We start from the raw sequence: 27,919 nt of genomic DNA, 5'->3' as shown, positions 1-27,919 counted from the left end.
TGTTTCACTGTATGCTGACTGCATATTTAACTCTCTTTCCAAGTACACTGGAAAGGAATCTGGTTAAATAGAGTTAACATCTACATCCCAGGACCTGTGCAGGACCTATAGTATTTCATGAATTAAAAAGAAACAAAGAGAAAAGGTATCTGGTTTATTCAGGTTGCTGTGATCTCCCTGAGAAATAAGAGTCAGTATAGACCAACACTGTCCAACAAACAGAACTTTCTGCCATGATGGCATTATTCTGTAGCTGCACTGTCCCCTCATGTGGCTGTCTGAACACTTGAATGACTAATGTGACTGAGAAACTGAGCTTTTAATCTTAATTAACTTAAATTTAAGTTTAGCCACATGTATTTAGTGGCTACTGTACTGGACAGTGCACGTCCAGCTCGACCAGTGGTTCTCAACTGAGGGCAATTTTGCCCCCACAGAGAACATTTGCCAATGTCTGGAGATATTTTTAGTTGTCACAATTGGGGGGAGTGCTTCTGATGTCTAGTGGGCAGAAGCCAGGGATGCTGCTAAGCACCCTACCATACACCGGACAGGCCCCACAACACAGAATTATCTGGCCCCAAATGTCAGGTATGAGTTTGAGAAACCATGGTCTAGACTGTCTAGCACCTGCCTTTTGACAAGGACAGACCCTCTACTGGAGACCAGGAACTGGGATTGGCCAAAAGTCCTGGGCTGCCCCCAGGAAGACAGATGGGTCCAGAGGCCTCAGGGAAGTCCCTAAGCCCTTTATTCCATCAGCCAAACAACAAGCATTTACTGGGCATATGCTTAGCTTGTGCCAGTGCCAGGACAGATCAGAGATGGATCCTATCCTCAGTGAAGGCTGCCTGCTCTCCCTCCTTCCAGGGTCCTTCAAGGATCTTGGCAGGGGGATGGGAGGTTGGTGCAGGGAACACTAAAGGTCCTAGCAGCCATTCATAAGTCCATCTATGTCTCCGGCCCCACACGGTATCAGCCGCTTCCCTCATCCTCATAGGCGATGGCAATCCCTCGTCTTCCACTCACAGCTTCTGTCACTGGCGTCTGACCCAGGCGGGGCTCCAGCCCTTGCCAGCTCCGGGAACTAAGGAATGAGGCTGTAGAGGGAGGGGGCTCAGTCTGAGTGCACTGCATCTGGAGAAAGAGTTCAGCTGAGAGTGGAGACTTGTACATTTACCTGCAGGACTGCTCTCAGCCAGTTCCAGCTGGGGCCGTGGGGTCAGGGCCAAGCTTCCAGAATCATTTGATGACTTCCAGGCAGGTGGGGGTCGGAGATCTCCAGTAATGAGTGACACATCTGGGGTTTCCCACAGCTCTGACTCAGGTGGTGGGAGAGGCACGTGGAAGGGAGAGCCTGAAAGGGAGGAGGAAAGAAAATCCATACTCACCCCCTGACTCCGTGCCCCAGGTTTCCAGCTTAGGCAATGCCCCACTACTCACCAGGCAATAAGTCTGCATAATGTGTGAGGTGGGGAGCCAGGCCTGGAGGTGGCCAGGCAGGGTTGCAGGCAGCTTCCAGCTCACATGGTGCCAGTATAGGCCGGAAGAAGCTACCAGAAAGCTGGGGGGCTAGGGCACCCAGAGGACAGGCTAATAACACAAAGACATCCACCTCAGGGAAGTTGGCAAGCTTGGCGGGGGTGGGCCGCCCCAGGGCCAACACATAGCTACGCTTGCCGGCAGCCTGAGTCAGGTTCCGCAAGTGGGCCAGTGCCTCACGGTGTTGAGCTACACCCAGTGTGCCTGCCAGCAGCCCTACAACGTGGGCATCTCTGGCCCTCTCTACCAGATATCGTCTTCGTGCCCTTAGCCGTCCAGCCCGGGCACCCTCATCCTGAGTCTTCCCTGTATCTGGGCAGCAGGAGAAGAAGGGTCGACCTGGTGCCCACCCCAAAAGCAGCCGACTCAGGTCTGGGTCAAGGTCTGGGTCAGGGCTGGCCTCAGAGCCCCCCACGTAGAAGGCACCATACTCTTCTAGACGCCTCCCTGGGGCAAGAGAGAAGTAGCGCCCAAAACGCTCCAGGGGCTTAGGCTCTGGACTCAGGGAACCCACTGGCAGGGGAAAAGCTGGGCTGGAGACTAGCAGGTCCAGGTACCGTGGGCGCAGGAAAGTAGCCAGAGCCTCTGGAAGAGAAGGAGGTAGTGTTGATGTTGGAGCCTGGCAAAGCAGGAGCTCCCTCATCCCCAGGAGACTAAATATGACCCAGTAGTCTGGGGCCAAGCCCATATCAAGAGTTCTATGGATGTATACGGAAATGGGGAAATTAAGGCAGAAAGCAGTTGGCCCACCCTTTGTGCATACACAGGCAAAACCCCTTACCCAGGGCATGGGCACAGGCCGGCTCACTCAGCAGCGCCACAGGCGCTTTGGGGTCTGGGTTCTGGGCCTCAAAGGCCTTGACGCAGAGCTCCAAGGCCACAGAACGTTGACCAAGGACGAAGGCGACGGGCAGTGGGCGGGCTGGGGGGCTTAAGCAGGCAGGGCCAAAATGTATGAGAGCCTGAGCTCCAGCTTGCTCAGCACCCAGCACATCCATGCAGCAGCTGCAGGGGAGATAGCATCAGTGAAACGGGTTTTCTTCTGGAAGCGAGTTGCTGTCATCACTGGAAAATGTGGTCAGTGGATAAAATGGTTTCATTAAAGGAAGACATTGTCAATGAAGGGAGCTAGCATCAGGAGGGGAGTCACTACCATTATCATCAAGGAGAAACACCACCATTGAAGGCAAACACTGTCATAGATGTAAAACCCCATGAGCCCCGGATCCCCAGGCCTGGCCCACCTAAGGCCAAGTTCACACCTGCCGTAGGCTGTGTCCCCCAGAATGAACATCTTTGACCCTGTCGTCTCCTCCAGTCGTGCAGCCACAGCCACAGCATCTCCCAATAGCTGGTCAGGGAACTGCAAGGCAACCTATAAGCATAAACCATGGAGTCAGGGACAGCCTCTCTCCCACCGAGGGCTTCTTTAAAGCAATATTCCAGGAGTTCCCACTCAACCTTCAAAGCCCCCGGTCCCAGAGGTGCACTCTGCCCCACGTAGTAGGTGGAAGGGAGGGATGGTCAACGCGCTGCGGACAGACTGATTCCCCCACCCTCTCGCCCTCACAAAATCCCCCAAGATCCGGATCCTCTGGGCGACCCATCCCCACAGAGGCGAGCCACCCTTCCCTAAGTCTGTCCTTACTCGTTCACACCCCAGGTCGCGGATAAATCCAGCGACTCGCTCCAGCTCGTACACTCGGTCCAGGTCCGGGAGAGGAGTGAGCAGTCCTGGCACCCCCGCCTCTCGCTGCAGCGCCGCCTCGGCAGGGCTGCTAAACATCGACTCCATGAGGCACAGCTTGGGTTGTGGGATGCAGCGGGGACCTCCCTGGGACAGCTTCGGGGTCTGAGTCCTCAGGAGCAGCACTCAGGGGATCAAAATCGCCTTGTGGGGGTAGGGAAATCACAGTCGGCCTTCGGCCGGTGGGCATCCCCTTCAGCCATCTGAACTGTTTCACCGCTACACGTGGGACTACCGGGGAGGTTACTTCCGGGTTTTAGAGGCGGGGCTGATAGCGATTTTGCCAATCCTAAATCAGCACAGCTCCCGCCCTCCAATCCTCGCCACCAAGCCCCGCACAGAGAACCAATGTTCTGCCTGAGTCCCAGGCCAGCCGGAAGTGCTTGAGGAAGGCGCGGAGCCTTGTGGGCATTGTAGTTCCCCTGGCGGTCCTTTCGGGCGCTGGGAGTCCGGTTCAGCCCACCCGCAGCCATCAGGAGCACCAACTTCACTTAAGCATTTCACGTGCACGCTATCCTCTGGGCAGTATCACTGCATAATTCTTTCATTCATTCTTTACTTTTGACAAGGTCTCGCTATGTTGCTCGGACTGGAGTGCAGTGGCGCAATCTCCACAACCTTCACTTTCTGGGCTGAAGCCATCCTCCCACCTCAGCCTCTTGAGTAGTTGGGGCTACAGGCGCGCGCCACCACATCCAGCTTAGTTTTGTATTTTTTGTAGAGACAGGATTTTGCCACGTTGCTCAGACTGGTCACCAACTCCTAAACTCAAGCAATCCACTCACCTCAGCCTCCCAAAATGCTGAGATTACAGACTTGAGCCACCGTGTCCGGCTACACTGCATAACTTTAAACTTGGTGTCGACCAGCTCGGGTTTGAATATTGTGCTTGGTCACTTGCTGCTGAGTATCTTAGGAATGTCTCTATGCCCATTTCCTTATCTGAAGAATGGGGAGTTGTGACAATAGTACCTCTTAATAAGATTGTTGTGAGAGTCAAATTAATTTATCTACAAAACTTTACAAAGTAGTTCTTTGGATATCGCATGCAGTGAAAGCATTTGCTATTTAATCAGCCAAATACTGAGCACTTACGGTACATTAGGCACTTCATTTTTAGAGTTTACAGTCTTTGGAGTAAGAAATATCCCGAATGGTACCAAGGACATGACTGGCACATCCTCAGGTCACAGGAGATGCTTTGCACAGCCCCAGCCATCCTCAAACACGCTGCTTCCCATCAATACCCCCAGGGCATACCCCATAGACCTCTACCCTCCAGCTCCTCACATCCCCTCTACCCCCCATGTTTACTCATGTGCAAACACTCTCACATGCACCATCACTTGAAATGCCCTCTTTACATACCTCTGTCAGACAAGGAAACTGAGGTTCAAAGAGACTGCCTGTGTAATAAGACACTAATTCAGTGGCACAATCAGCATCAAACCCAGATCTACTGAACAGGGAAGGGATGGGAGGAATGTGGGAGTAACCAATTCCCCATCACCCACAAGGAGATTGAAAGCTCAAGGATAAAAGTGGGGAGAACTCAGTCCTGCTCTTCAGATCTTACTGAGGAGAAGCCTGGGGTACCTGAGAGGCAGCCTAGGTGAAACTATAGCTGAGGAGACAGAAAGGGAGGCCACACTGCTAAGGGAAAAAAGCAAGAGCAGGTCAGGAGCTGTCCCTGGTGCTGACTGATCCCTGACCATCCTGTGCTGGAGGTCCTGTGTAAGCGGGGAGCAGTGAACATATGGACACTAGGTCCTACTTTCCTCTTTTCTCCTCTGCGGCTGAGATCTTCTCTCCCTCACCTCCCTGTCACCCACCCACCCCCCCTCCCCACACACACGCAGTCCCTTTCTATAGCCCTCCTCAACCATATGCAAGTTCGATGCTGTATTTAACTCCACACCAGACACCCCTCCTGGAAGTCAAAACCCCACTCCATTTCTTCACTACCAAATGGACCCAGCCCTACCCCACTTGCAGCCCAAAGCCTCAAGTCCTGTACCTAGGAAGCCTGCTATTCCTGTCAAAAGCTTTCTCCATGAAGCCTTCCCTCACTTCCTTACCATTCTCCCAGGTTGGCATGGTAGCTATGGACTAGATCAACCTTTGTTCAGGGCAGAACAATGCAGGACAGAGCTAGGGGCCTAGTAATCAGCGCTGTTGATTAAATAAATGTATGCACACATGCATGTTGGGACTAATTTAATGGGGATGGCAGGGTTGATGACACTAGTGCAACCACCCCACCCCAAGGGCAATGGCAGTATTCTGAAGGGCTCCAGCCTAGGTGTCTTGGCTACAGCAATATCTCTTCCAACCTGGGAGCTAGAGGGTGTTCCTACTATTCCCTCAGGCCTGGTCCAAGCATCCTCCCACCCTTCCCCCAGGCCTTCTGGACCCAGGCTTTCAGTTAGGTGGTGGTGGCAGCAGAAAGGAGGCAGAGACAGCATGAGGGTCCAGGTTTACTCTTTGGGGATAGGGAAGGGTGAAGAGAAGGGGTGGGTGGGATGGGGGCACCCCTCAGTAGTCAGCTGTGTAATCTGTGCCATGGAGACCCCGGCACAGCAGTGTGAACTCCTTCACCATCTCCTTCACCCGCCTCTTGTTCACTCGCTCGCTGAAGGAGAAAAGGGAGAGCAGGTTAGCACCAGCCACCACCACTGCCCCCTCTCTGCCTGAGCCCAGGCCCACCCCAGCTCTGCTCACCGAAGGATCTGCTGGCTGAAGGTATCCTTCTGTTCAGGGCTGAGGCGGGCAGAGGGAAAACCAGGTGGCTGCAGGGCCTCCTTGATCCACATGCTCAGGAGGCTGAAGCAGTGCTTGTTCAGGGCGAACAGGATGTCGGCAAAGCAGTCCATGAGGCTGCGGGAGGCCTGGCCCCCAATGGCCTGAGGGAGAGGGGTTCTCAGCACACCAGGGTGCTGCCCCTTCTGCAGCAAGAATGCCTAACTGCCCCAGGCCCTCTGGACAGTTCCTAAGCCAAACCACATCACGGTGAGCGCTGCTTTTTGAGAGCCAGTTGATCCCCACAGCAATCCTAACAACTTTCAGCCATTTAATTGAAAAAGAAACAGAATCTGAGAGCTTAGGGAACCAAAGGCTCAAGCCTCCCAGAAGGCCAGCTGCCTCAGCAGTGCGGGGCCCTCACTCCCATCAAACCCCCCTTTGCTCCATCTCACCTCCAGCACTGCTATGAGCAGCATACGACCGTCTTCCTGTACCACCTTTCCCACAGACTCTACTTCCCCACACCGAGGCAGCAGCTCTGTCTGCAGAGGATGGAGAGGCCCATCAGCCCAGCTCCTTCCCAGCTCTCCCTGAGGACAAGACCTGTACACCCCAGCCCTACTGTCTGGAGTCCTGGGCAGGGCAGGGCATTGGGGTGGCAGTGGGTCAGGGTTCAGCATGGGACTCACAAAGAAGCCACAGGAGGCCTTGACAGTAGGTGCCTCAGGGAACTTGAGGGCCAGCACAGCTGTGGGACAGGCAGAGGCAGATCAGTTTAAGGATCCTCCTAGGGGAGCCCCAGGCCCACCCGTCCATCTCGCCCCACTTACCACACTGGAACACAGCTTTGACATCCAATCGTTCACACAGGAACAAATCTGGCTTCCGCTTCAGAGCCTGCAGGAGGTGGAGCTGGTAAGCCCAGCCCCAGCCAGCTCCAAGGACCATCCCCCCACTCACCTGCCACCCTAGCCCCCAACTTCACACCTCACAGGTAAAGGCTGCCAAAACCAGCTACTCAGCCATCTCTGGGGGACCCGGACCACCTCAGAGTTCAGTAGGTCAGGTGAGGACAGCTCAAGGGATGCTATGTACATGTATGTGTACATGAATGCACGGGTGTATGTGAGAGAGGTTGGGGGTGGGGATAATGCAGAAAGTTTGGGTTCCAGACACCTTTCCCTCTTCCCTCCATCAGGGCCAGATGTCTCGCAGGCTCTAGGTTGCCAGCAGTGACTTCATGTTGATTCACAGAGGGAGTTAAGCACCCCAGGTTTGTGAATAGGGCAGCAGGAAGAAGAGATGGCAGCCAGACAGGGAGCCCTTAGCCCAACAGCCCTCCTCCCATGTCCCTCCTGTATTCCTGAGGCACCCTCTAGCTCCTGCTCAAGAAGAGGAAAAGTACAGCAGGAGCCTTGGAGCCTTGGCCCCATCTTTCACCCAGGGTACCCTGTGTCCAGGCCCTCTTCGGCCATACACCCACCAAGGAGTCAGTGCTGCTGTGGGTGAGGGGGAAGAGATGAAGTGAAGGGGACAGATGGCCTGCCCCGAGTGGTACCAGGACATGACTGGCACATCCTCAGGTCACAGGAGATGCTCTGCACAGCTCCAGCCATCCTCAAACACTGCTGCTCCCCAGCAATGCCCCCAGTGCATACCACGTAGACCTCTACCCTCCAGCCCCTCACATCCCCTCTACCCCATGTTTACTCATGTGCAAACACCCCCACATGCACCATCACTTGAAATGCCCTCCTTACATACCTCTGTCACACCCTTAACATACACACGCTCTCCCCATCTGGAACACACCCTCATTACACAGTCACACATCACACCTGCACATCCCCAAACCATGTCCACACACCTACACCCTCAGCCTTGCCACAGTCCCCCTGTGCACTCTCCCAACATACCCATCCACAAACACACATTCAGACACCCTCCCCATCAAAGATACACCCTTGAAAACACCCATACACATATCCATCCAGGCCCAGAACACTCCCTGTTCTTCCCTCCTCCCAACCTCCCCCTCCCCCAGAAACTAGACTTGTAAGTTCCAGGAGAGCAAGAACTGTGCCTGCTTTTGCTCACCATTATATCCTCAGTACCTAGCAAAGTAGAGCATGTATCACACACTCAATAAGTATCTGTGGAATGATTAAGCAAAGAAACACTCCATTTACCCCAACTCACAGGTTAGGGGGTCTGCATGCTAGGAACCCCTAACACACAGAAGCCCCCATCACTAACTCCATGCCCCCACAGCCCAACATGCATCTCCAAACCATACTCTGATACAGACATACCAATGACTCAACATACACTCCTATACTCCATAATACACACTCCCACAACCCAACACACACACACCTCCAACCCATGTCCACGCTCTAAATCCATCAAGGCCTAACACATCAACAAACACCACAAAACACACAACACATCAACATACAGCATACATCAAGGCACACATTCACCCCAGCACCCAACACAATACACATACTACTTACAGGTGATTTCTGTTCCCTTCCCAAACCAAACTCAAAACATACAAAATAAGGTCTCACACACTGAAACACATACAAAACGCAAACACATCCTAACGTGGAGCCTGCACTCCACCTCTCAGCAGCAGCTCAACCTCTCCAACAGCCCAACTCTGGGCTCCACCGTGCACATTCCTCTTCAGCCCCTCGCTTTGGAGCTGCTCCCAGCCTACCTCTCAGGAGCAGGCTGGGGACACTGAGGCAGGCAGTTCCCGGCAGGAGCACGGGGACAGTGAACCCCAGGCCCTTCAACTCCAGCCCTACCTGTGAACTTCTTGGGCAACAAGAAGCTGATGGGCGCAGTCACCACCCCCTCCCTTTCCCATTCCCCACCCGAGGCCAGCCCAGCTCCCTCCCTTCGGGATCAGCCTCTCCCTGGTCTTTGTAGAAGACTGAGCTAGTTGAGGCATAGGGGCACTAAAGGAGGATGTTGGGTTGTCAACTTCCACGGAAACAGATGAAGAAACTCTATTCAACTGAACAGAAAAAAAAATTTGTCAACAGAAAGCTAAAAATAGGCTTAAATTGAATTTCAACATAAGAGAAAGAGAAAGAGAGAGAACAGAACGTGAATGAATAAAACTAAAACACACCTGTGCCAGGAGTTGCATAAATGAATCAACAATATCAGGATGATCCCTGGGCCCTAAAATATAATAAAGATGGAACTTAAGAAAAAATTATACAAACAGCAACTCAACCTCATATAGTTATGTGGGACTGAGAGCCTGCAGGGAGACAGCGTGGGGGCACATGAGCAGCAGGAAGCAAGATAAAGAAACAAAACATACAAAAACCATGAACTGGGAGAAGCCCAACAGAAAGAGACGGCAAAGTGAAGGACGGGCCTGCCCCAGCTCCCTCCAAGGGGCCTTCCGCCTACTCCCCACTCCTCCTCGGGCCATCCCCTCGTGTTCCCTTGGTACTTGAGCAATTCTGGACTCCACATAGCTGAAGAAATGGCCACCACACTTACTGTGGCCTCTGGCAGGTTGGGGTAGCCCTACACTGCTCCTAGCACATACCTCCCAGCAGCCAGTTATTGAAGAGGAGAGCCGGGATGGCAGGTGGGGGTGGGGGGGGGTCAGTCCTTGGTATCTCTTTTTTGTGGTTTATCTGAGGGCCCTAGAAAGGCCAGGGCATCAGAGCCTGAGTAAGTGCCACCTCACTTCAATGGCCTTAGGGCTCTTGATCTGGCAAAGGAAAATAATCTATTTGGTCCACTTAAACCAGAGGACTCTTGCTTAGGTATGGCAGTGCCCAGCATGCTCTGGAGATGGCCTGGCAAGTCACTGGCAGGGAACCAGAGGAGGAAACAGCATCATAAGGCCAAAAACAAGAGCCCCACCCCAGCAAAGCTCCTCCACATGGACACAGACTCAGCAGAGAGCCAAGCTCAGGGCTGAGGACTAGTTCCCATCATCTGGACATGCCAAGAAATAGGGAAAGCAGTCAACGTGTCATCCCATGGTCCAGTGGGAAGGCAGAGCCCGAGGAAGGAATGGCTAAGATTGGGATGGCGTAACAGGTATGGGAGCCATCCTGTCCAGCGAGACAACCAACAAGCCCAACAAATATGATGTTGGACACTTCTGCCTCCAGTTCTGATGATTCCTGAGGCAAGAATATGGCATGCACCTGGAGCTCCTACCCAGGCTTCTCCACTCTGAGGAGGATGTGGTGCAAAACCATCTGCCTAAGACACCACTAAGTAGCTGTGTGATCTTGCGCAAGCCACAAATGCTCAGTTTCCCCATCTGTAAAGCAGATAATCTCTGCCCTGCTTCCTTCTCTAGGCTATGAAGAGTCACCAGTAAATAAAGCCTGTTCCTTTGGTATCTGAACTCTTTGAGTTATTTAAGTCCTAGAAAGTGAGGCCCAATGTGCACCCTGCAGGTTTGATATTCAGCAGCCACCCTGTTAGAGGTGGGCCAGACAGTGAGAAGGTTCCAAGGGCAGGGAGCCTTCCCTCTCCTTTACTTAACAGCGTCTGTGGCCTGCTGTATTCTGGCCTCATTCTGGGCACTGGGGATGCAGAGAGAAGAAACTCAACCCTACCCTTGAGGGGCTTAGTCTAGTAAGAGAGACAGACATGAAAGCTGATTACTGTGTGTGATCGGTGCTGTTTCAGCAGTGTGTACGGGATGCAGTTTCAGTACAGTTAGAAGCACCCAATTCTGCCTCAGAAAAATTACTTTGAGAAGTGATGCAGTCTTCCTCCTTTGTAAGGCATGAAGGAGTGAGAGTTCACCCAGTAAAGGGCATAGGACGTTCCAGTCAGAGGAGCAAGGCACAGGGATCAAATGGGACACAGTAAGGAAGAGGCAGTGTGGCTGGAATGTTGGAGTCATGAGGACATCAGCAGGAGAGGACAGGAGAGGCCTGACAGAGCCTTGTCACGTGGGTGGGAATGGAACAATAAGCTGAGGGCAGTGGGAACAATGAAAGGGTTTTAAGCCAGGGAAGACAAATGCTCAGATTTGTGTTTTCATGAAGATTATAGCTGCAGTGTGCAGAACAGACTGGAGAGAAGGGGAGATGTCAAGAAAACCCACTAGAAGGTTGCTGATAATCCAGGTGAGACCCTAAACTGAGGCAGTGGCCACAGAGGTGGGTAGAAGTGGACCGACCGAGAGAGAATCAGGAGCCAGGATCAATGGGGCTTGTCCCAGATTGGGTACAGGGAGTGGGAGAGGTGGAGTTGAGGATGACCACACCAGGTTTCTGGTTCAGTTTTCTCCCCAGTTTGGACCTACTCCATGGCCCACAGAAACAGAGGCCAGGATCATGAGACCAAGCACTGAGGATATGAGCTGCAAGTACTCTGGGCACCAACCGAGACCCCTGGGGAGCCTCAAACCTGTGACCACGAATCCAGGCAAGGCTCATGAGGCTAGCTGAGCAGCCTTGTTTTTTTTTTTGTTTTTGTTTCTCCAAATTGGAAGCCTGGATTAGACAACACGAGAAGCCTGAATGAAGCCCCTGCTCCCAACTCTCTCAGGCAAAGGGCCACAGTGAATGGAGGGCTAGGACCACAGCCAAAGGTACTCGACTTCAGGCCTAGAAAGGACTAAGCCTTGATGCGGGGAAAGGAACAAGCGGTCTCTGAGTACTTCACTGTGCAAAAGCCCCCGAGCCAGGGGCCCAGAAGATGTGACTTTAACACCTGTAAACACTCATTTCAAGTATATGGTATCTCCGTTTCACAGATATGGAAATGAAGGCCCAGTAAAGGTAAGTGACTTGCCCAAGGACACACAACTAGTTGGTGGTGATGAACTTAGAATCTAGGTCTAGTTGACTTCAAAAGCCCGTGCTCTTTCCACTTTTCGTTATATCCCAAAGTAAAGGAGCCAGCCCAGTGCCCCAAGTCCCTCAGAGCCTCTGCCCACCTCCCACCCCCACCTCCTTCTTCCATATCCAGACTGGCCCTGAGCCCAGCAGGCCAGCAGAAGACATCATTCACCCTCTTATCCACTTCAACCTAAGGTTTCAACTATTTGTAAGGTGCTGTGCTTGATCTCACAGGTTTCCCATCAAGTCCCACGTGTGACTCAGGGGACAGAGAAGAACAGAGTGGGCAGCTTTGGCTCCCCATTTGGGGAAGCAGAGGCAGTGGCAGTGGCAGCAGCAGCAGAGACCCTAGTCAGGACCTACCTTGCTGGAAGAGAGTGAGTGTGACGGAGGTGACGAGCAGGAAGAGGGCCTCAATTGGGGGAAAGTGGGCAGGCTCATGAGCAAAGATGTGGACCAGCTACAAGAAAGCAGGGAATGCTGGTCAGCTGAGACCCAGTCTCACCAGGATAGAGCAATATCCCTGGAATGCAAGTGGGGACCCCAGCCACAGCAGCCATCTGACCCACCCCCACCCAGGGTCAGGAGCTCTGCCCCAACCAGAAGGCCCACCTGTCGAGTGAGGTCAAGAGCAGAGGCCTGGGGGATGGTGCTGTACATCCGACCCAGCATCTCACACAGCTGTGGCACCATGGGGGCAAAGTCATCCAGCAGCGTCTTAACAGACTTCTCAAAGATAGCGCACACCGCCTTGGGAAGAAAACAAAGGGGCCCTGGTCAGCAGGTCATGACTGGCTGGAACAGCGCTGAAGCCCTGCACAGAGGGGGCCTACAATCGGGCCCTTACCTATAAGCCTTGCCTGGCCCTGCAAACAAAAGAACGTAAGCAAGTCTGACCCTTACCCTGAAAGGCAGGGGCAAAGGCCCTTCACTGAGGGGCAAAGGATGTAACTGTAGAACTTAACTCCTGCTACTTACATCTCTACCATTTCCTCTCAGGGAGCAGCAACAGCAACAAAAACCTGAATTGAAAAGGGACCAAAGGCAGGTCTCTGGTGCTAAAACAGATGCCTGAGTGTCACTCGACCCTAATATTACAGTTCTTGCGTTAAGCACTTCTCATATTGGGGAGTTCTAAATGTCTTCCCAAAAGATTCCTTATCTCTATGGGGCAGGATTCACCTCCCTTGTTTCTCCAAACCATTGTAAGCTGAAGTGTGGCAGTAACATCTTACCCTGCTACACCTCTGAGCAGTCACTGTGGGAGCAGAGGACAAGGGTCAGGGCTCACCTCCACAACCTGGGCATCATTCAACCATTTGCTCAGCACCTTCTGGATAAGCTGGAAGACCTGCTGCAGCACCACCACCACCTGAAGACACAGGAAGAAGTGAAGTGCTTCTGCTATTGATCACTGTGACCCACTTGAGAAGGACTTGGTAGCAGGGAGGAGGGGAGCAGTTCAAACCTATTACCCCAGAATGCACACTGAAGACCCAGTGCACGGGTCACCTAGGGGAAGAAGTGGTTTGCTGAACTCTCTCATGAATGAAAAAGGAGGATATCCTGAATTCTAGGGATCATCTCAAAGGAAGCCTCAAACTGCAAAGCAGAGATATCACAAGTGCTTCATGAGGTTACAAAAACTTTGTAGACTTAAAAAAAAAAATCACCCCCTATCTCTGCTCTGTAAAACCAAGGCTATGGACTAGCCTCTGAAGAAGAGCAGATGTTATCTCCTCCAAATAGGCTTGAGGTAGGGAGCCCCAAGGAATGCACAGATGCAGGCTTAAGCTGCTCTGCCAGCTTACGGAGGAGTAGAGAGCAGACTGAGGTCCTGGGAGGTGAGGAAAGGCAGGATGATGACTACCATGTAAAGAAGCAGCTCTGTGGGATGACAGTGGCCCAGGTGTGGTCTAAAGCCAAGAGGCTAACTGAAACTGGGTTGGGAAGTTAAGCAAAGAGGCCACGATGCCCATGGCTTCCTTTTCTCCTGGAGAAATCCTGGAGGGAGTTCTGGGAATAGCAACCAAAGCAGTCTTTGTAAAGAACTTTACAATATGCAAACTACCTTCACTTAAGACCACATCTGCTATCCAGCACAGTTCTATGAATTGAGTAAGCCAGACATTTCAATGTTCTCAGTTTTTAATGGGAAGCTGAGGCTTGCCCCAGATCAAGCAGCTTCTAAGTGGTCACCCCGAAACCTGTGCCCAAGCTTATCACAAGACTTATCACACTGCTTTGTGACAATCTGAGCAACTTGAATTTCCTCTGCACTGGGAGCAACTTGAAGGCCAGAACTACTACATGTGGAGGATGTAATGAGCATCCTTAGTGCTCACAGGGGACAGTAAATGTTGAAGTAGAAGGCCCTACAGAGCTGGAGGTTGAACAGGGGCCCATAATAACATCACTTAAGGGTTGAAGGATACAACGTCAATGTCCCTCATGAGGCTGAGGAATCTCAATGACATCACCCTAATTGGGCTGGGGACAAGGACAACATCACACACAGAGTTGAGTGAGATAATGACATTGCTACCTACAGAGTGAGGCAATTATAGGTCATTCATGGAGTCAGAGGACCAAATATATCACCCCCACGGGGCAGGGAGAACAATGACAACATTACCCACAGAATTGAAGAGTGACAATGACATTCCCACAGGTGGGGGTGGGGGGATGGCAAAGACAATGTCACCCACGGGGTTGGGTCCCTGTGGCACTGGCAGCTTCCGAAGCTCAGGGCCTTCGTGATCATCCTCATGATGACTGATGTCCAATGTGGTGAAGAGGTTGGAGAGAAGCCCCAAGATGTGAACAATGGCCAGCTTGTTGGAGGGATTGGGCTGCAGGGAGAAGCAAACCAAGCTCCAGATCTCCTAGCCCCAGTTTGGTCCCCAGATCACTGAGCCCCAGCTCTAAGGGCCAGCTCCACCTTCACCCCTCATCAGCCACAGCGTACCAGTACTGTTCCCGGCCCCCAGAGCTCACTCACTATCTCCTCTGCCAGCTTCTCCAGTTGCTGGATATAGGGTGAGATAAGCGAGTGCAGGTTCTTAAGAATCTCCTCCACTTGAAGAGCTGACAGCAGGAAGCCCAGCGCCTGCATCAGCCACATGCACTGGCTTGTCTGTGGGGCAGAACATGGATGGTCAGTCCTGGCCACATCTAGTTGTGGGGTAAGAAGGAAAACGGGCCTCTTGGGAGAAGAAAAACACAGAGAATAAGGGGTAAGAGGAAGGGGAAGGCCAAAAAACAGGATTTCAGGGATAAGAGATTCCCACAAGACCCCCAAGGAGACCCCTAGAAACTTCTGAGCCGCACCTTGTGGATCTGTTTCATCAGCACATCCTGCGGGGGAGAAAGAAGGAATGTAGTATCAGCACAGTGCAGAGTGTGCTCTGAAGCTCAGTACCATCCAGGGCCCCTGCATACCTGGGACACGGCCACAATGTTGGCAGCATAGGGAGGCAGGTCATACTTGCACTCTCGGCAGATCTTCTTGAGGGTAGACACAGAAGAGACAGAGAGCTCAGGATTGCCTAGGGCATGCAGTACCAGGGGCAGAACACTGTTGATCATGACGGGGTGGTCAGCCAGCCATTCAGACAGAGCTCCTGGAGGAAGGAGGGAGACAGAAGGATCTTTGAGGCAGGCCAGACTGGCTTTGTACCATGTCTCTGAGGCAAGCAGAGTTCCTGGCAGGGTCAAGTTGCAGCCCTAGCACAGAGCACTGCTCCATTCAGAGGACATATGCATGTGCATGCTCAAACATGAGCCTTACAGCTGAGAAGCAGGGAGAGGTTACTCAACAGAAGCCCAGTACTGCTGTTTCACTGACAGTAAACTAGCCTCACTGAATTCAGCTCAGTGTGCCATCAGATGGACCCCCTAGACCTGCCAGGACAGTCAGTTTGTTACAACACTGATTGTGTGTAGGCACATGGCTCTCCCATTCTGGATAGAATCCAGCATGCTGGCTGTGGCCGGGGTGGGGTGCTGTGGCTCTGGGAATATGGTCATGGGTGTGTGCCAGGTCTCACCAATGGTGAACATGACAGTGTCTGCCAGCTGCACGTTGCTGATGCTGATCCGTGGGATGAGGCCAATGAGCCCAGGCACCACATCAGAATAGTTGACGTCAATGGTCTCTGCGATGGATTGGAAGCCGTAGAGGAGGGCCTCTGTGTGCTGGGGAAAGAGGGTGCCACTGGCTTGGATGAGGAGGAGGGTGTGACAGGTCTGGGAGGGCTGAGGGAATCAGGCTTGGGAGGTACCTGCCAGGAGTAGGGCTCCTCTGAGCTGGTGAGCAAACGACCCAGCTTGTCATAGAGGTTGCTGAGCAGCTCGGCCCCCAACATCTCATAGACATACATGAGCGTGTCTGAGATGTCCACCCTGAGAAGCAGATGAAGGCCTTTTATACTGCCTGGATCCTGACCCTGGATCCTGCCCCCAAGCCCAGGAGCCTACCCCAGTACCCCCACAACTCTGCAACAATGCCTAGAAAACAGAGAAAGGAGCCCCAAAATTCAGAAAGCCTGGCCTTGGGCCCCTTCCCTCATTGCCTTCATTATTTCTGGACTCCATTTTAGAGGAGCTGGCCTGCTACCATCACCTGTAAATTCGGAACTGCTCCTTCTCGTCTGAGGACCAGAATCCATATTCCTCATCAGAAGGGAACTGGGCCTTGTGCAGAAGCACATCCACCAGCTGGAAGTAGACTGGCCGGTACACCTGCTGGTATACAGCCTGCTTCTCTGCCTCAAAGGATAGAATATCATCCTGAGAGAGCCAGGGAAGACAATTAGCCACCTCACCAGCAGCCATAGAAGCCCATGATCCACCTTCTTCCACCACAGCCCAGTCCTACTGGAGGTCACACAGACACACCTGCAGCGTGTACCAGAAGGTGAGGGTTAGGGAGCTGGTGGTCTCATTGACAGGATAGTGGCCAGGGATGCCTGTGCAGAACATAATCATGTTGACAAGTGCCAGGAAACTCTGCCAGTGCTCTACTTGGTCCAGCAAGGCCCTGGGGAGGAGGAGACACAGTCAGGTCATTCTACCTCTCCAGGGACTTCCATAACCCCACCTCTTAGAGGGCCCTACTATCCCACCCCTAGCTGCTCCACCCCTTACCGGGAGTGGTTCTCGCCCAGGGCCACAGCGATGCGACAGATGCCATGGGAGGTCTCCATGTCCCCGTTCTGCACTGCCTGCCGCAGTTGTTCCTGCAGACCCAGCACCAGCGGGATGAGCTTCAGGAGCGTGTTCACGTACCTAGAGGCATGAGGTAAGAAAATCCATCAGAGCTCTCTGCTCACCCCCACACTGGCTTTAAGAGAAAGGCATAATCTCCTTGTCTTCCTTCAAAGCTCCCCTCCCCTTATTAAATCCTAAGCAAAACAAGGGTCAGGGTCTACATGGCAGATTTGATGTTCCCTATGTTGGGAAGAACCTTAGGTCAGAGCCCCCAGAACTCTGAGAGGGAAGTATGAGAAGGCTGGTATTACGGGTTGAATTGTGTTCTCCAGGTGGACTGCGAGCTGATTCCAGAATGGGTGAAGATTTTGTTTTTTGAGATGGGGTTTTGCTATGTTACCCAGGCTGGTCTCGAACTCCTGAGCTCAAGAGACTCGGTCTCCTGCTCAGCCTCTGGAGTAGCTGGGATTACAGGTGTGAGCCACCACGTCCAGCTAGGTTACAACTTCTGGGGAGGTTGAGATGAAGTGAATATATTTTGCATGTGGTGATAACATGAAGTTTGGGGCGCCAGAGGGCAGACTCGCATGGGTCAAATTATGTCCCCACAAAAAAGATACGTTTTTTGATAAATCCTAATCCCCAGTACCTCAAAATGTGGCCTTATTTGGAAATAAGATAATTGCAGATGAGGTTATACTGGAGTAGGATGGACCTGAACTCCAATATGACTGGTGTTCTTATAAGAAGACATCCATGTGAAGACAGAGACATACAGGGAGAACGCCACATGAGGACTAAAGTAGAGAGTGGAGTGATGCAGCTGGAAGCCAGAGAACACTGAAGACTGCCAGCAAACCACAGAGCTAGCAAGAGGCAAGGACGGAGTCTCCTACAGGTTTCAGAAGGAGCTCAGCCTTGCCAACACCTTGATTTCAGACTTCTAGCCTCCACAATTGTGAGACAATGAATTTGTTTGGTTTTAAAGCCACCTAGTTTGTGGTACTTTGTTATGGTAGCCCTAGGAAACTGATACAGTCTGGCAGGGGTGATTGAACAAGAGTGGGAGACAGAAGAGTAAACACAGGCTCAGAAGCCCTGATTTAAAAAAAAAAGGCCGGGCGCGGTGGCTCACGCCTGTAATCCCAGCACTTTGGGAGGCCGAGGCGGGCGGATCACAAGGTCAGGAGATCGAGACCACGGTGAAACCCCGTCTCTACTAAAAATACAAAAAATTAGCCGGGCGCGGTTGTGGGTGCCTGTAGTCCCAGCTACTCGGGAGGCTGAGGCAGGAGAATGGCGTGAACCCGGGAGGCGGAGCTTGCAGTGAGCCGAGATCGCGCCACTGCACTCCAGCCTGGGCTGGGCGACAGAGCGAGACTCCGTCTCAAAAAAAAAAAAAAAAAAAAAAAAAGATTTTGGAAGGCAGCAACAGCTCATGAGAGCATCAACCCCTGCCATCCACTCTACTCTCTACCACCAAATCCCAACTCTTGAGGAATCTGGTGGCAGCACGGAGGGAGAGAAGTAGATAATGAACTCAGAGCTAAGAGGCCAAACAGACAGGATTTGACGACTGACTGGATATGAGGAAGGCGAAGAATAAAGGCAACTCTCAGGTCACTGGCTAAACAACTAAATAGATGGTGGAGCTATTTACTGAGACCTGTGGGGTGAGGAATGGGGAATAGCAACACCTTTAATGGGAGGTGGAAGGTGATAAGCTCAGTCTTAGATTAGTTGATTCACAGACACCTGATAGGTTATGCAGGTAGAAGCATCTAGAAAGAGTTGGATATAAAACCCTGAAACCCAGCATAGAGGTTAGAGCAAAAGCCATAGATTTGAGAGTCATCAGCTAACAGCTGGTAATTGAAGCTACGGGAGTAGATGAAAATTGCCCAGGGAGAATGTGTTGAATGAGAAAAAAAAATAAGAGGGTCCAGATCAGTGCCCTGAAACACAACGATCTCTAAAGGAGAAGGATAGATAGCCCAGTATACAAAGGGGACTGAGAGAAGCCTGGCTCAGCCCACTGGATCCCTCTTCAGCACCTTGGTCTGTGGAGATGAGACTAAGCAGAGGAAGCCACGCTCTAACAGTAGTGATCAGGTGCTTGGGACCCCTCTGTTGTCAATCATAATGTCACCATAGCAATCTATTTTAGGGAGTGGGGGACTGAGGATCCCAGAAGGAGTTCTATCTGGACTTGCCCCAAGCAGGTTGCTAGGCAGTAGCCTCATATCCTTGGTGGGAGGATGAGAATGACAAAAAGAGGCAACCAGCCCAGGGACATCGGCCTCCTTCTCCACATCCCCATTCTGGTAGGAAAAGTCATCCATGCCAGGATATCCCCAGCCCAGAGACAGCCCCAGGGGGTGCTGCCTGGAGACGGCTGGGATAGCTTCAGTCTCCTGACCCTGACACGGGCTGCACCACCAGACAATGGGCATTTTCAGGCCAGACTCTGGCACAAAGACAAGGGGCAGGGCCAAGGCTATGGCCCACAAGCTCCTCAGCAACTGAGATGGGTGCAGGAGGTAGCGCTCTACCCCCATAGCATCTCCACTGTATTCTAAGGCTCCTTCCTCCACCTGCCAGTTTATGCAGACGGCAGATACTCAGTGAAGGTTCTTAATGTGTCTCATCTGAGCCTCATAATAGAACAAATCAAGGATAATACAGCCTCAAAGGGCTCAGAGTATCATATCACTCAAGGTCATACAACTTAGAAGCAGAATCCAGGTTGAAACTTCCCCTTAAACTGCTACAGGTCTGCTTTTCTTTCAGGGCCCAACCAGGATTTCCCCAAAGGATCTATGTGCATCTCAGCCCATATCTCCAGTGCTAACTGATGGGAGCCCCCAACAGCCTGCCTAATTCACTTTCCCTCCCTCCCTAACTCCCAAGGAAAAGCTTTTCCAGCATTAAAAACATATTTCTGGAAAAAAAATACATTTCAAAGGAGAGAGCCAGGAAGCAGCAGCAGCTGTGGAGGAGCAAGAAAAGGGTGACTTGAGTGCAAGCTTAGCTAAGGGGAGGGCCAATGTCAGGACACCTGGGGAAGGCGTGCCTGGATGACCCAGGAGTCAAAGCCACTGAAGGTGACTTTCACAAGCCAAAGCTGGGAAACTAGACTGGGTAGAGCAAGGACCAGGCTCGGATTCTGGGTTGGATGCAGCTCACCCATGGGAAGAAGTTCCTGCATAGATTTCCTACCACGTGAGCACCTGTGTCTGAGACCTGTGAGTGGACAGAAGAACAAGTCTGAGGTCCCAGAGGTTTCTAGGTTTGGGGGAAGGAGACAGGGAGGATGTCTTTATGACCACAGCTGAGGCTGGGTTCAAGAGGCCTGGCTCCAATCGGTCAGTTCAAGTAGCTGAGGCAGGGCTGCTGGGACTCCTCCGCTGCTGCTCACACGGAGCTCAGCCCAGACCTGCAATTAGAGCTTCACTTCAGGAGCAGAGCTGAGAAAATGGGGAGAGTTGCTAAGCAACCAAGGGGCTGCAGCCAATGGGCGCCAAGGAGGCTGTGGGTTACCTCACTGGCTCCTTGCTCGCTCATTCGTTCAGAGGAGAAGGGGCATCAATTACCTGCCAAAGCCCTTGAGACTGGCTGGGCGGGTAAACTTGGGTGTATCCAAGGACACCTCACATCACCCACACACTTGCCCTGATCTGTTTCCCTTAGTCACCAACTGTCGGAGCCCACCCAGCACTTGAGCTTCAGGCTGCCAAGAGAGGCCTTGATCTGGGACTAGGTATCCACCTTAAGCTGGAAAGCCTGGGAAGCCAGGGGATAGGTATCATAATAACTGCCAACACAATAATGAAACCAAATACTGGCAACTGCTGTTTACGGAGTACATAGGAACCATGCTAAAAGCTTCACGTTCTCTTATTTAATCCTCATACCGAAACAATCTTTTATTTTTTAAAATCAACCCCAATGTTTAAAAGTTTTAAAAGGCAGTCGTTAAGCACATTATCTATGTGTGTATGTGTGCGTGTGTGTGTGCATATACATATATATACACATACATACACACACACACACACACATATATATGAAACCAACTCCTTTTCAAATTTAGCCACTGAACAATTAGGCCCACTTTCTATCACATGATTCCGGTTCTACTTCTTATGACCAATTCTAAAAGTAAACGGCCTTAATCCATTTAATAGTAACTATGTTTCTCTTTTAAAAAATAAACAGTTGGCCAGGCATGGTGGCTCATGCCTGTAATCCCAGTACTTTGGGAGGCCGAGGCAGGTGTATTACCTGAGGTCAGGAGTTCAAGACCAGCCTGGCCAACATGGCAAAAACCCGTTTCTACTAAAAATGCAAAAATTAGCCAGGTGTGGTGATGCACGCCTGTAATCCCAGCTACTCTGGAGGCTGAGGCAAGAGAATCGCTTGAACCTGGGAGGCGGAGGCTGCAGTGAGCCGAGATTGTGCCACTGCACACCAGCCTGGGCAACAGAGTGAGACTCTGTCTCAAAATAAATAAATAAATAAACAAACAGTTACCATTAACCATTAACAGTTACCATTACCATCACATAAAGTATAAACGAAGAACATACACACACAGTTCCCATTTTAAAACATGTAACGTATGAATAACCCAAACGTACAAATGCATGCTGCTGACCATCCCAACCCCAGCAGAGACCACAAAAGAACTCCCATTACTCAAGGAGTCAAAATACTCTTTACCGAACACCAGGGGCAGGACTTATGCACATTATCCTATTTAAACCTTTACAACTCTGTGGGGTTGATATGATCATCCCCATTTTATTGATGAGGAAACTGAGGCTTAGGAATGGTTTATCCAAGATTTCAGATCTAATAAGTGAACATTCTGGGATTCAAATTTAGATGTGACTAATGCCAAGGCTTGAGTCGTTAGCCACTGTCCATGAAATCTCTTTCAATGGTTTTCCCTTCCAATTCTGCCAAGGGTCCCAAAGCCCCATCTCTGAAATGTCAGTGTCAGGGCCTCCAAACTCACTTTTTCTAATCCAGCTCATACCAAAAGTCTCAGTAGGCCATTTTCTCTGCTTAAAATCCTTTAATATCTTTATATCATCTTCAGGATGAAGATCAAAATCTTAAACTTGGCCAAGGTCCTGCATGATCTGGGCCCAGGTCTCCTATAACTCTGGCCCTTAAATCCTGCTGTCTAATCACACCTAATGATTTACAGATCACCAGGCCCTCTGGGCTTTCACTCTTCCCTTGCTTGGGCTCTTTCATCTGTCTGGAATGTCCTCCCTATCCATCACTTCCATCTGGCTAACTCTTACACAGCTGGGTTGTCACTTCCTCTGGGAATCCTTTCATAGCCCTCAGACTCAGTGAAAGCCTCCTCTGGGTTCTTGAAGGCCCCTGCATTCTCCATCAGAGGATTCATCATGTTGATTGTACTTGCCATTCATGTGTCCACTAGACTGTGAGCTCCGGAGAGACTGAAGCTAAAGGATTTGTCTCTGTGCTCCCAGAGCTCAGCACAAGGCTCAAAACAGGACATGCTCAATGAACATTTGCAAAACAAACACTTCACTACACTCACTTCTTTAGGGCCCTTGAATATATCATGATGCTGCCCACAAGTCTTTGCAGCTGCTGTGGTTCCTAAAGCCTAGAACACTCCATCCTCCTCCCCCAATCCCTTCCATCCCCACCCCTCCTAACTCAGGCAACTCCTACTTTCCTCCATTCAAAAAACATCAGATGCTACCATGTGCCAAGCACAATGTGACAAAGTAAAATGACAGAGTCCCTGTCCTCACAGAGGTGAGAGAAATCATGTTATGGGCTAAGAAGGAAAAATACTGGGAGCTCTGAGGTAACATAAGAGAGAAGATCAAACTTAGCCTTAAGAATCCATTGAGGACTTCCCTATGCTTAAGCTGAGGCAAGGTGTCAAGTACATGTGATGAGCCAGAGGCTGAAAGGAACATGGGACATTCAAGGAATTAAAGAAACTGTGTGAGAGTGTAGAGAGCAAGGAGAGTAGCATGAGATGAGGCCGGTGATGCCACACTGTGCAGCACCTTTATGAGTCACATTAAGGATTCCGAGCTTTAACCTAAGAGCACTGAGACGCCACTGAAGGCTTCTGATCAGAAAGATTAGATCCCCATTTTCAAAAGATCACTCTGGCTGCTGGGACAATGAAGGGTATAAGAGTGAGGACAAGCTCTACAGTAATCTGGGGAGAGAGACGATGACAGCTTGGACTAAGGTGGTAGCAATGGAAATGGAAAAAAAAATAGATTTGCAATGTGGTCAGGAGGAGAACAGCCAGGACTTGGTGACTAGTTGAGAGAAGGAAAAGAGAGTCAAATATTTTAATTGAGTAACTGATAATTAGTTGTTGAATGTCTGCCTCCCTGTCTGAACCATGAGGACAGGGACCATGTCTTCTTTGGTTCCTTGCTGTATCTCCAGCATAGGACCAGGTATCAGTACACATTCAATTAATGTTCATTGAACAGATGGATGGATGGATGTGTGGCTGGCCAAAGAGGCTGTCTTCTGCGCGGGTGGGGACTAGCTCACCTCTGGGCATCAGGCTGTGAGATGGCATTCACAATGGCCTCCACACTGCTGTCGAAGAGCTCCGAGTCCTGCAGAGCAGCGAAGGCAGCCTGAATGAGCGCCTCACAGTCCTGCAGTGGCACCTCCAGCTGCACCCAGCTGGAGAAACACTTGAGCACCTTCTGACGCACACAGCTGGGTGAGCTGGGCTGCTGTAGTAGTTGCTCCAGCAGCGGGAAGACAGCCCCACATTCCACCGCCAGGCTGGTCCGCACCAGGCCTTTGCGGTACTGGGGTAGGCGGCTGGTCTGGAACTCCTCAGGCAGCACTGTCAGTAGCTCTAGCAGGGCTAGGCAGCGACCCTGGCCATCCACTGGTGAGTCCTCAGCCTGGAAGAGTCGTACCATATCTGCCACAGCACATGGCCAAGCGTCAGGCATCATGCTGAGAGCCAGTGAGGCCAGTGCCACGCACAGCCGAGTCAGTACAATCTTGGAGCCACTGGCAAAGCGGGTGATCTGGGTGAAGAGCTGTGCCTTTAGGCTTTCATACTGGTCAGTGGGGATGTCACTCCAGTAGCGAGAGATCTTGATGTGAAGAGCACTGGCCCCAAAGTACTGGATCTCTGGTACCTTGTCAGGTTGCAGTAGCTGCCAGCTGAAGTGCCAGGCCTGTGGGGAGACCTGGGCCTGCATCAGCCACTTCTGAGCCAGGTTCTTGTTCTCAATGTTGGGGTCATAGTAGAGCTGGTGCAGCGCCTGCAGGACAGCACAGGACTGAACAGGTGCTGGCCACTCTGGATCCTGCCAGAGCCCAGAACAGAGGTGTGACTTGGTCCTGCAAGGGTGCTCCCTCTCCCTGACTGGGAGGCTGAGCAGGGAGAGCTCAGGGCTCTGCCGTGTTTCCTGGGCCTGGGGTCCTGCTGATATCTTGAGAGCCTGAACCTTGTTCATGCTCTACCATATCCTCTTCTCCTTATAGCAAAACATTATGGGTTCAGAGAGGGAATCTCCACAGGAAAGCGAAAAAAGAGGAAGCTGATCTCCCCAAAGGGGAGGCACTTGAGGGCAAAGCCCAGGTGGAAGGAACAGCTTCGCAGAGATGAAGCTAAGTCTGAGAAGGGCATGGAACAGCTTGAGGGGACTTGACCCTCCCAGGCACAGCTGCTCCCATCAACTCCAACAGCTCCTTTCAGCTCCCCCAGGATCATCCCTAGGTCACTCCAGATGCTGGCACCAAAGCCAGTGTGAAATCAGAGCAGGACTAAGACTTTTTCCAGGCAGCCCTGGGGCACAGATATACTGGAGGGGAGGGTGAGAACACTCCTCAGAGGGCACATGTCCAACCAACTGATCCAGAGAAGCCTTGGCCATAGCTGCAGCCCTGGCAAACACCTCGCCTAGTGCTCTCCACTAGCAGAATCCCCAGGGTCTCAATTCCAATGGGACTTTATCAAGTAAGAAAACAGTGAGATTTATCTCCCAATAGCACATGGAACAGTGCGCCACCATGCCAACACTGCCCTGCTCCAAGGGGTGGGAGAGTATGGTCAGGACCCTGACCCTTAATCAGGCTCCATCCAAGTAGGCTTAGCTCTATTCGTACCCCTGACAGCCAGTTATGGCCATTGGCCCTTGTTTGGCCCCTCAGGGATGCCAAAGCAGACAGAAGAGATGCATCCTCATTATTTGTTATGGCAAACAGGGTTAAGGATAACAAGTGAGCATCTGCAATCATTCCCTGCTTTCAAGTAAGGGAGCCCTATCTCCCCATTCATCCCAGGGTGTATGCATTCCTGCATTTCAGGTTGTAGGGAGCAGATACAAAAAAGAACTAAAGAGGCAGTTCAGAAAGATGGGCTGGGCAGTGGGGGAGCCTGGGAGGGCCATGGCAGGGAGCTATGTGGGCAGGTGAGTAGGGAGGAGCCCTGTAAGGCTCCCAGCTGGGCCAGGACCCTTGGACTCAGCACAAAACAAAGGGAGACAGCCCCAGGCCTGCCTGCTCAGGACTGGTCTGGCTTCCATCCAATAAAGGAAGGACCCTTCTTCAAAGAGTCGAAACAACCCAGATTGTTTTAGTTCCAGATCATTTTCTGAGCCCTTGGCTCAACAAAATCAGGTCCAGGATGGTTTGGCATCATGATAATTCCAGGAGACTGAGCTGCAGGTCTCCTGGGTTCCCAGTTTCCTACTGCACTGCTCATGCAGTTCCCATGGAGCTGGAAAATAGCCAGTCTGGATGGGAGGCTAAGTCACAGCACCCTGAAGGGACCATCCCAAGACCCTAGAGTATCTGTCCACAGGGGACCTGCCTGTAAGGAAAGACAAAAATAGCCCATTAGGGCACTGCAATACTGCCTGCCCAGATAGACAGCAAATGCCAGGTGCTCTGGGGGCACCATACCAGCGGGCACCCAGCCCAGGCCTGAGCTCTGCCATTAGTGACAGTCCCCAGAACTTCTGCTCTGTCACTGGAGTGCCCACCCCAGAGCCCTCATACCTTCTCCACGTTCTCCACAGTGAAGTCCAAGGCTGGTGCTGCTCCAGCCCCTGCAGCCCCCGGCTGCTCCTCCCGCCGCTCCATCTTTGCTCCCTCCCTGGCAGAGAGGTGGGCCCTGATCTGTCTCCTGCCCCAGCCCCTTGGCTGCTGGCCCCCTGCTAGACCCCGGCTTGGGTGCCCAGGGAGTGGTGGGGTGAGGGGGAGCCCAGGGCGGGCATGGCTGCCGAGGCCTCCCCACCTCGTTTGGGGGTGGGAGGCTTGCCAGAGGCCAAAAGGGGTGCTCTTAGGAGACCCAATGAAAGGGACTCCGAGGAGGGAGCCGTCAATGAGGAGCTCTCAGGCAGGGATCCTAGTGGTAGGTAACAGCTCTGTCCCCAGAATCTGTGTGGAGGGAGTCACTGGGGAGGGAGGCCTGCGGGGGAAACCAAGTCCCTGGCTCTTGAGGGGTCACAAGGTCGATGGCCTGTACCCACAACACCCCCGCCTGGGTGAGCTCTCGGGTGCTATGAAGAGGTCATGGGGCTGGAGGGTCACGGGGGAGAGAGCCCTTCGTGGTTACGGAGGCGTCCGACGAAGCGCGGAGATGCAGCTCCGCGAGTCTGGGGCGAAGAGTCCGTGGAGTTGAGGGGCTGTGGCAGGTCCCTTCCGTTCGGCCTGGCCCGCGCTGTTCTCACCGCCCCGCTACAGCCCAGCTACCGCCGCTGCCTCCGCCCCAGTGACTGACAGACAAGCCCGCCCGGCCGGGACGGGGCAGGGACCTCGGCAAGGCGCGGGCTGCCCCGAGCGCCTGTCCCCGGCACCGCAACTCAGGCCCCCACTCTCGCCAGTTCTGGCTCGGCACGGCCCGGCACCGCCCGGCACGGCCCAGCGGAACTGCGCGGAAACTCATTCCGGGTCTTTAGCCCTGTCCTCGCGCCAGTCCGCGCTCCCCTGAGCAGGCGGTGGAGCGGCACGCCGCCCCAGGCCCCCGCCGAGTCTAGGCCCCGCCGCTGTTCACCCTGGGAAATGTAGTCCATGTTGCGCCTAGCCGGAAGGCGGCGCCCTGCGGAGGAGGCCGGGAGCACGTGGGTTGGGGACCTGCAGAGCCCCGCCTGTCCTCGGCCTACCGCGGCCAGCAGGCATTCCGGGTCAGACCGGCGCGGGGCGCTGCGGCCCAACTGCTTAGTAGGAGAACGTGACTCGAGGGGCCCGAGGACGGAGGTGGGAGCCCGGGCTAGAGGGTGGAGGCTGGGGAGGTTGCCTGGTGACTCTGGCGCTCCGCTGCGAGGGCATCCTCCGGCCCAGCAAAGGTGCAGCCTGGGAAGAAGGCGTCAGCACCACCCAGAGAAGAGGAGAGGGGACTTGGCACGCCTCAGGAAGGAAAAAAGGAAGGCTCTTGGGACCACCCAATAAGCAACCGGGAAACCACATACCATGGACAGTGCTCGGGGAATTTCGTAAGGTTTTTGGAAGTAACTTTATGTGTAACTAGAATAAGAGTAGCTTACATTTAAGTGCTAGGAGCAGGACTTTGCATACCTTAGGTTCAGTTTTCTTAGTAGCTCTGAGCTGGGTATTTTTATTCATCGTTTTCAGATGAGATGAGGAAGTCGAGCTTGGGGGAAGTTAGGCTTATCTTGCCCTTGGCACAAAGACAGGGTGGCAGACCCTGCCATAGGTCTGGTCTGCCACAGGCGCCGGTGGTTCCTGCCTCTCAGCCCTCCAGTTGTATTTTATTGTTTATTAACTCCTGCCAGCTACCCTAGCAGGGAAGAGGAAAAAAATTAAAAGTGCAAAGAGC

The 27,919-nt window shown here is 52.4% G+C and overlaps 3 protein-coding genes across 6 annotated transcripts in view; all 3 read right to left on the bottom strand.

Moving 5' to 3' along the window:
* ATP6V0B (ATPase H+ transporting V0 subunit b) overlaps window positions 1–27,919 on the bottom strand; it is a 96,519-nt gene that overhangs the window by 4,845 nt on the left and 63,755 nt on the right. The window lies entirely within an intron of this gene.
* DPH2 (diphthamide biosynthesis 2) lies at window positions 140–3,557 on the bottom strand. Of its 4 annotated transcripts, XM_050799183.1 has the most exons (6): window positions 3,191–3,557; window positions 2,805–2,917; window positions 2,324–2,547; window positions 1,444–2,127; window positions 1,181–1,357; window positions 140–1,100 (listed from the first exon to the last, which is right to left on the bottom strand). In XM_050799183.1, exons 1-6 carry the CDS (start codon window positions 3,335–3,337, stop codon window positions 976–978), a joined length of 1,470 nt encoding a protein of 489 aa, XP_050655140.1. In that variant the 5' UTR covers window positions 3,338–3,557; the 3' UTR covers window positions 140–975. The 4 variants fall into 4 exon arrangements, with proteins under 4 accessions (XP_050655140.1, XP_050655132.1, XP_050655148.1 ...); XM_050799175.1 differs by having other exon boundaries at window positions 140–1,357; XM_050799191.1 differs by lacking the exon at window positions 1,444–2,127 and having other exon boundaries at window positions 3,191–3,555.
* On the bottom strand, window positions 5,490–27,025 carry IPO13 (importin 13). The gene is made up of 20 exons (XM_050797964.1): window positions 26,140–27,025; window positions 23,662–24,398; window positions 17,026–17,166; window positions 16,777–16,918; window positions 16,502–16,668; window positions 16,161–16,281; window positions 15,927–16,074; window positions 15,319–15,500; window positions 15,208–15,234; window positions 14,879–15,013; window positions 14,586–14,729; window positions 13,169–13,249; window positions 12,490–12,627; window positions 12,241–12,337; window positions 9,177–9,229; window positions 6,862–6,928; window positions 6,721–6,779; window positions 6,484–6,573; window positions 6,011–6,192; window positions 5,490–5,921 (listed from the first exon to the last, which is right to left on the bottom strand). The coding sequence occupies exons 1-20, from the start codon at window positions 26,221–26,223 to the stop codon at window positions 5,825–5,827; spliced, it is 2,892 nt and encodes a 963-aa protein (XP_050653921.1). The 5' UTR covers window positions 26,224–27,025; the 3' UTR covers window positions 5,490–5,824.

This window comes from Macaca thibetana, chromosome 1 (assembly GCF_024542745.1).
Source record: "Macaca thibetana thibetana isolate TM-01 chromosome 1, ASM2454274v1, whole genome shotgun sequence".
NCBI classification, from domain to species: domain Eukaryota; kingdom Metazoa; phylum Chordata; class Mammalia; order Primates; family Cercopithecidae; genus Macaca; species Macaca thibetana.
The sequence above is the reverse complement of the archived record's forward strand: the minus strand, read 5'-3'. Positions and strand labels throughout refer to the sequence as shown.

Bases quoted from the DNA above. Each gene is read 5' to 3' on its own strand.
- DPH2 (XM_050799175.1), bottom strand. From the start codon at position 3,337: ATGGAGTCGATGTTTAGCAGCCCTGCCGAGGCGGCGCTGCAGCGAGAG. The intron at 2,548-2,804 runs GTGTGAACTTGG...TCTCCCCTGCAG, and splicing joins GGGGACACAGCCTACGGCAG to CTGCTGCATGGATGTGCTGG. The intron at 2,128-2,323 runs GTAAGGGGTTTT...CTTCTCTTCCAG, and splicing joins GGCCTGTGCCCATGCCCTGG to AGGCTCTGGCTACTTTCCTG.
- IPO13 (XM_050797964.1), bottom strand. From the start codon at position 26,223: ATGGAGCGGCGGGAGGAGCAGCCGGGGGCTGCAGGGGCTGGAGCAGCA. The intron at 16,075-16,160 runs GTACCTCCCAAG...CTCTTTCCCCAG, and splicing joins AGGAGCCCTACTCCTGGCAG to CACACAGAGGCCCTCCTCTA. The intron at 6,929-9,176 runs GTGTGTTTTAGT...CACCTCCTGCAG, and splicing joins TTATGCAACTCCTGGCACAG to GCTCTGAAGCGGAAGCCAGA.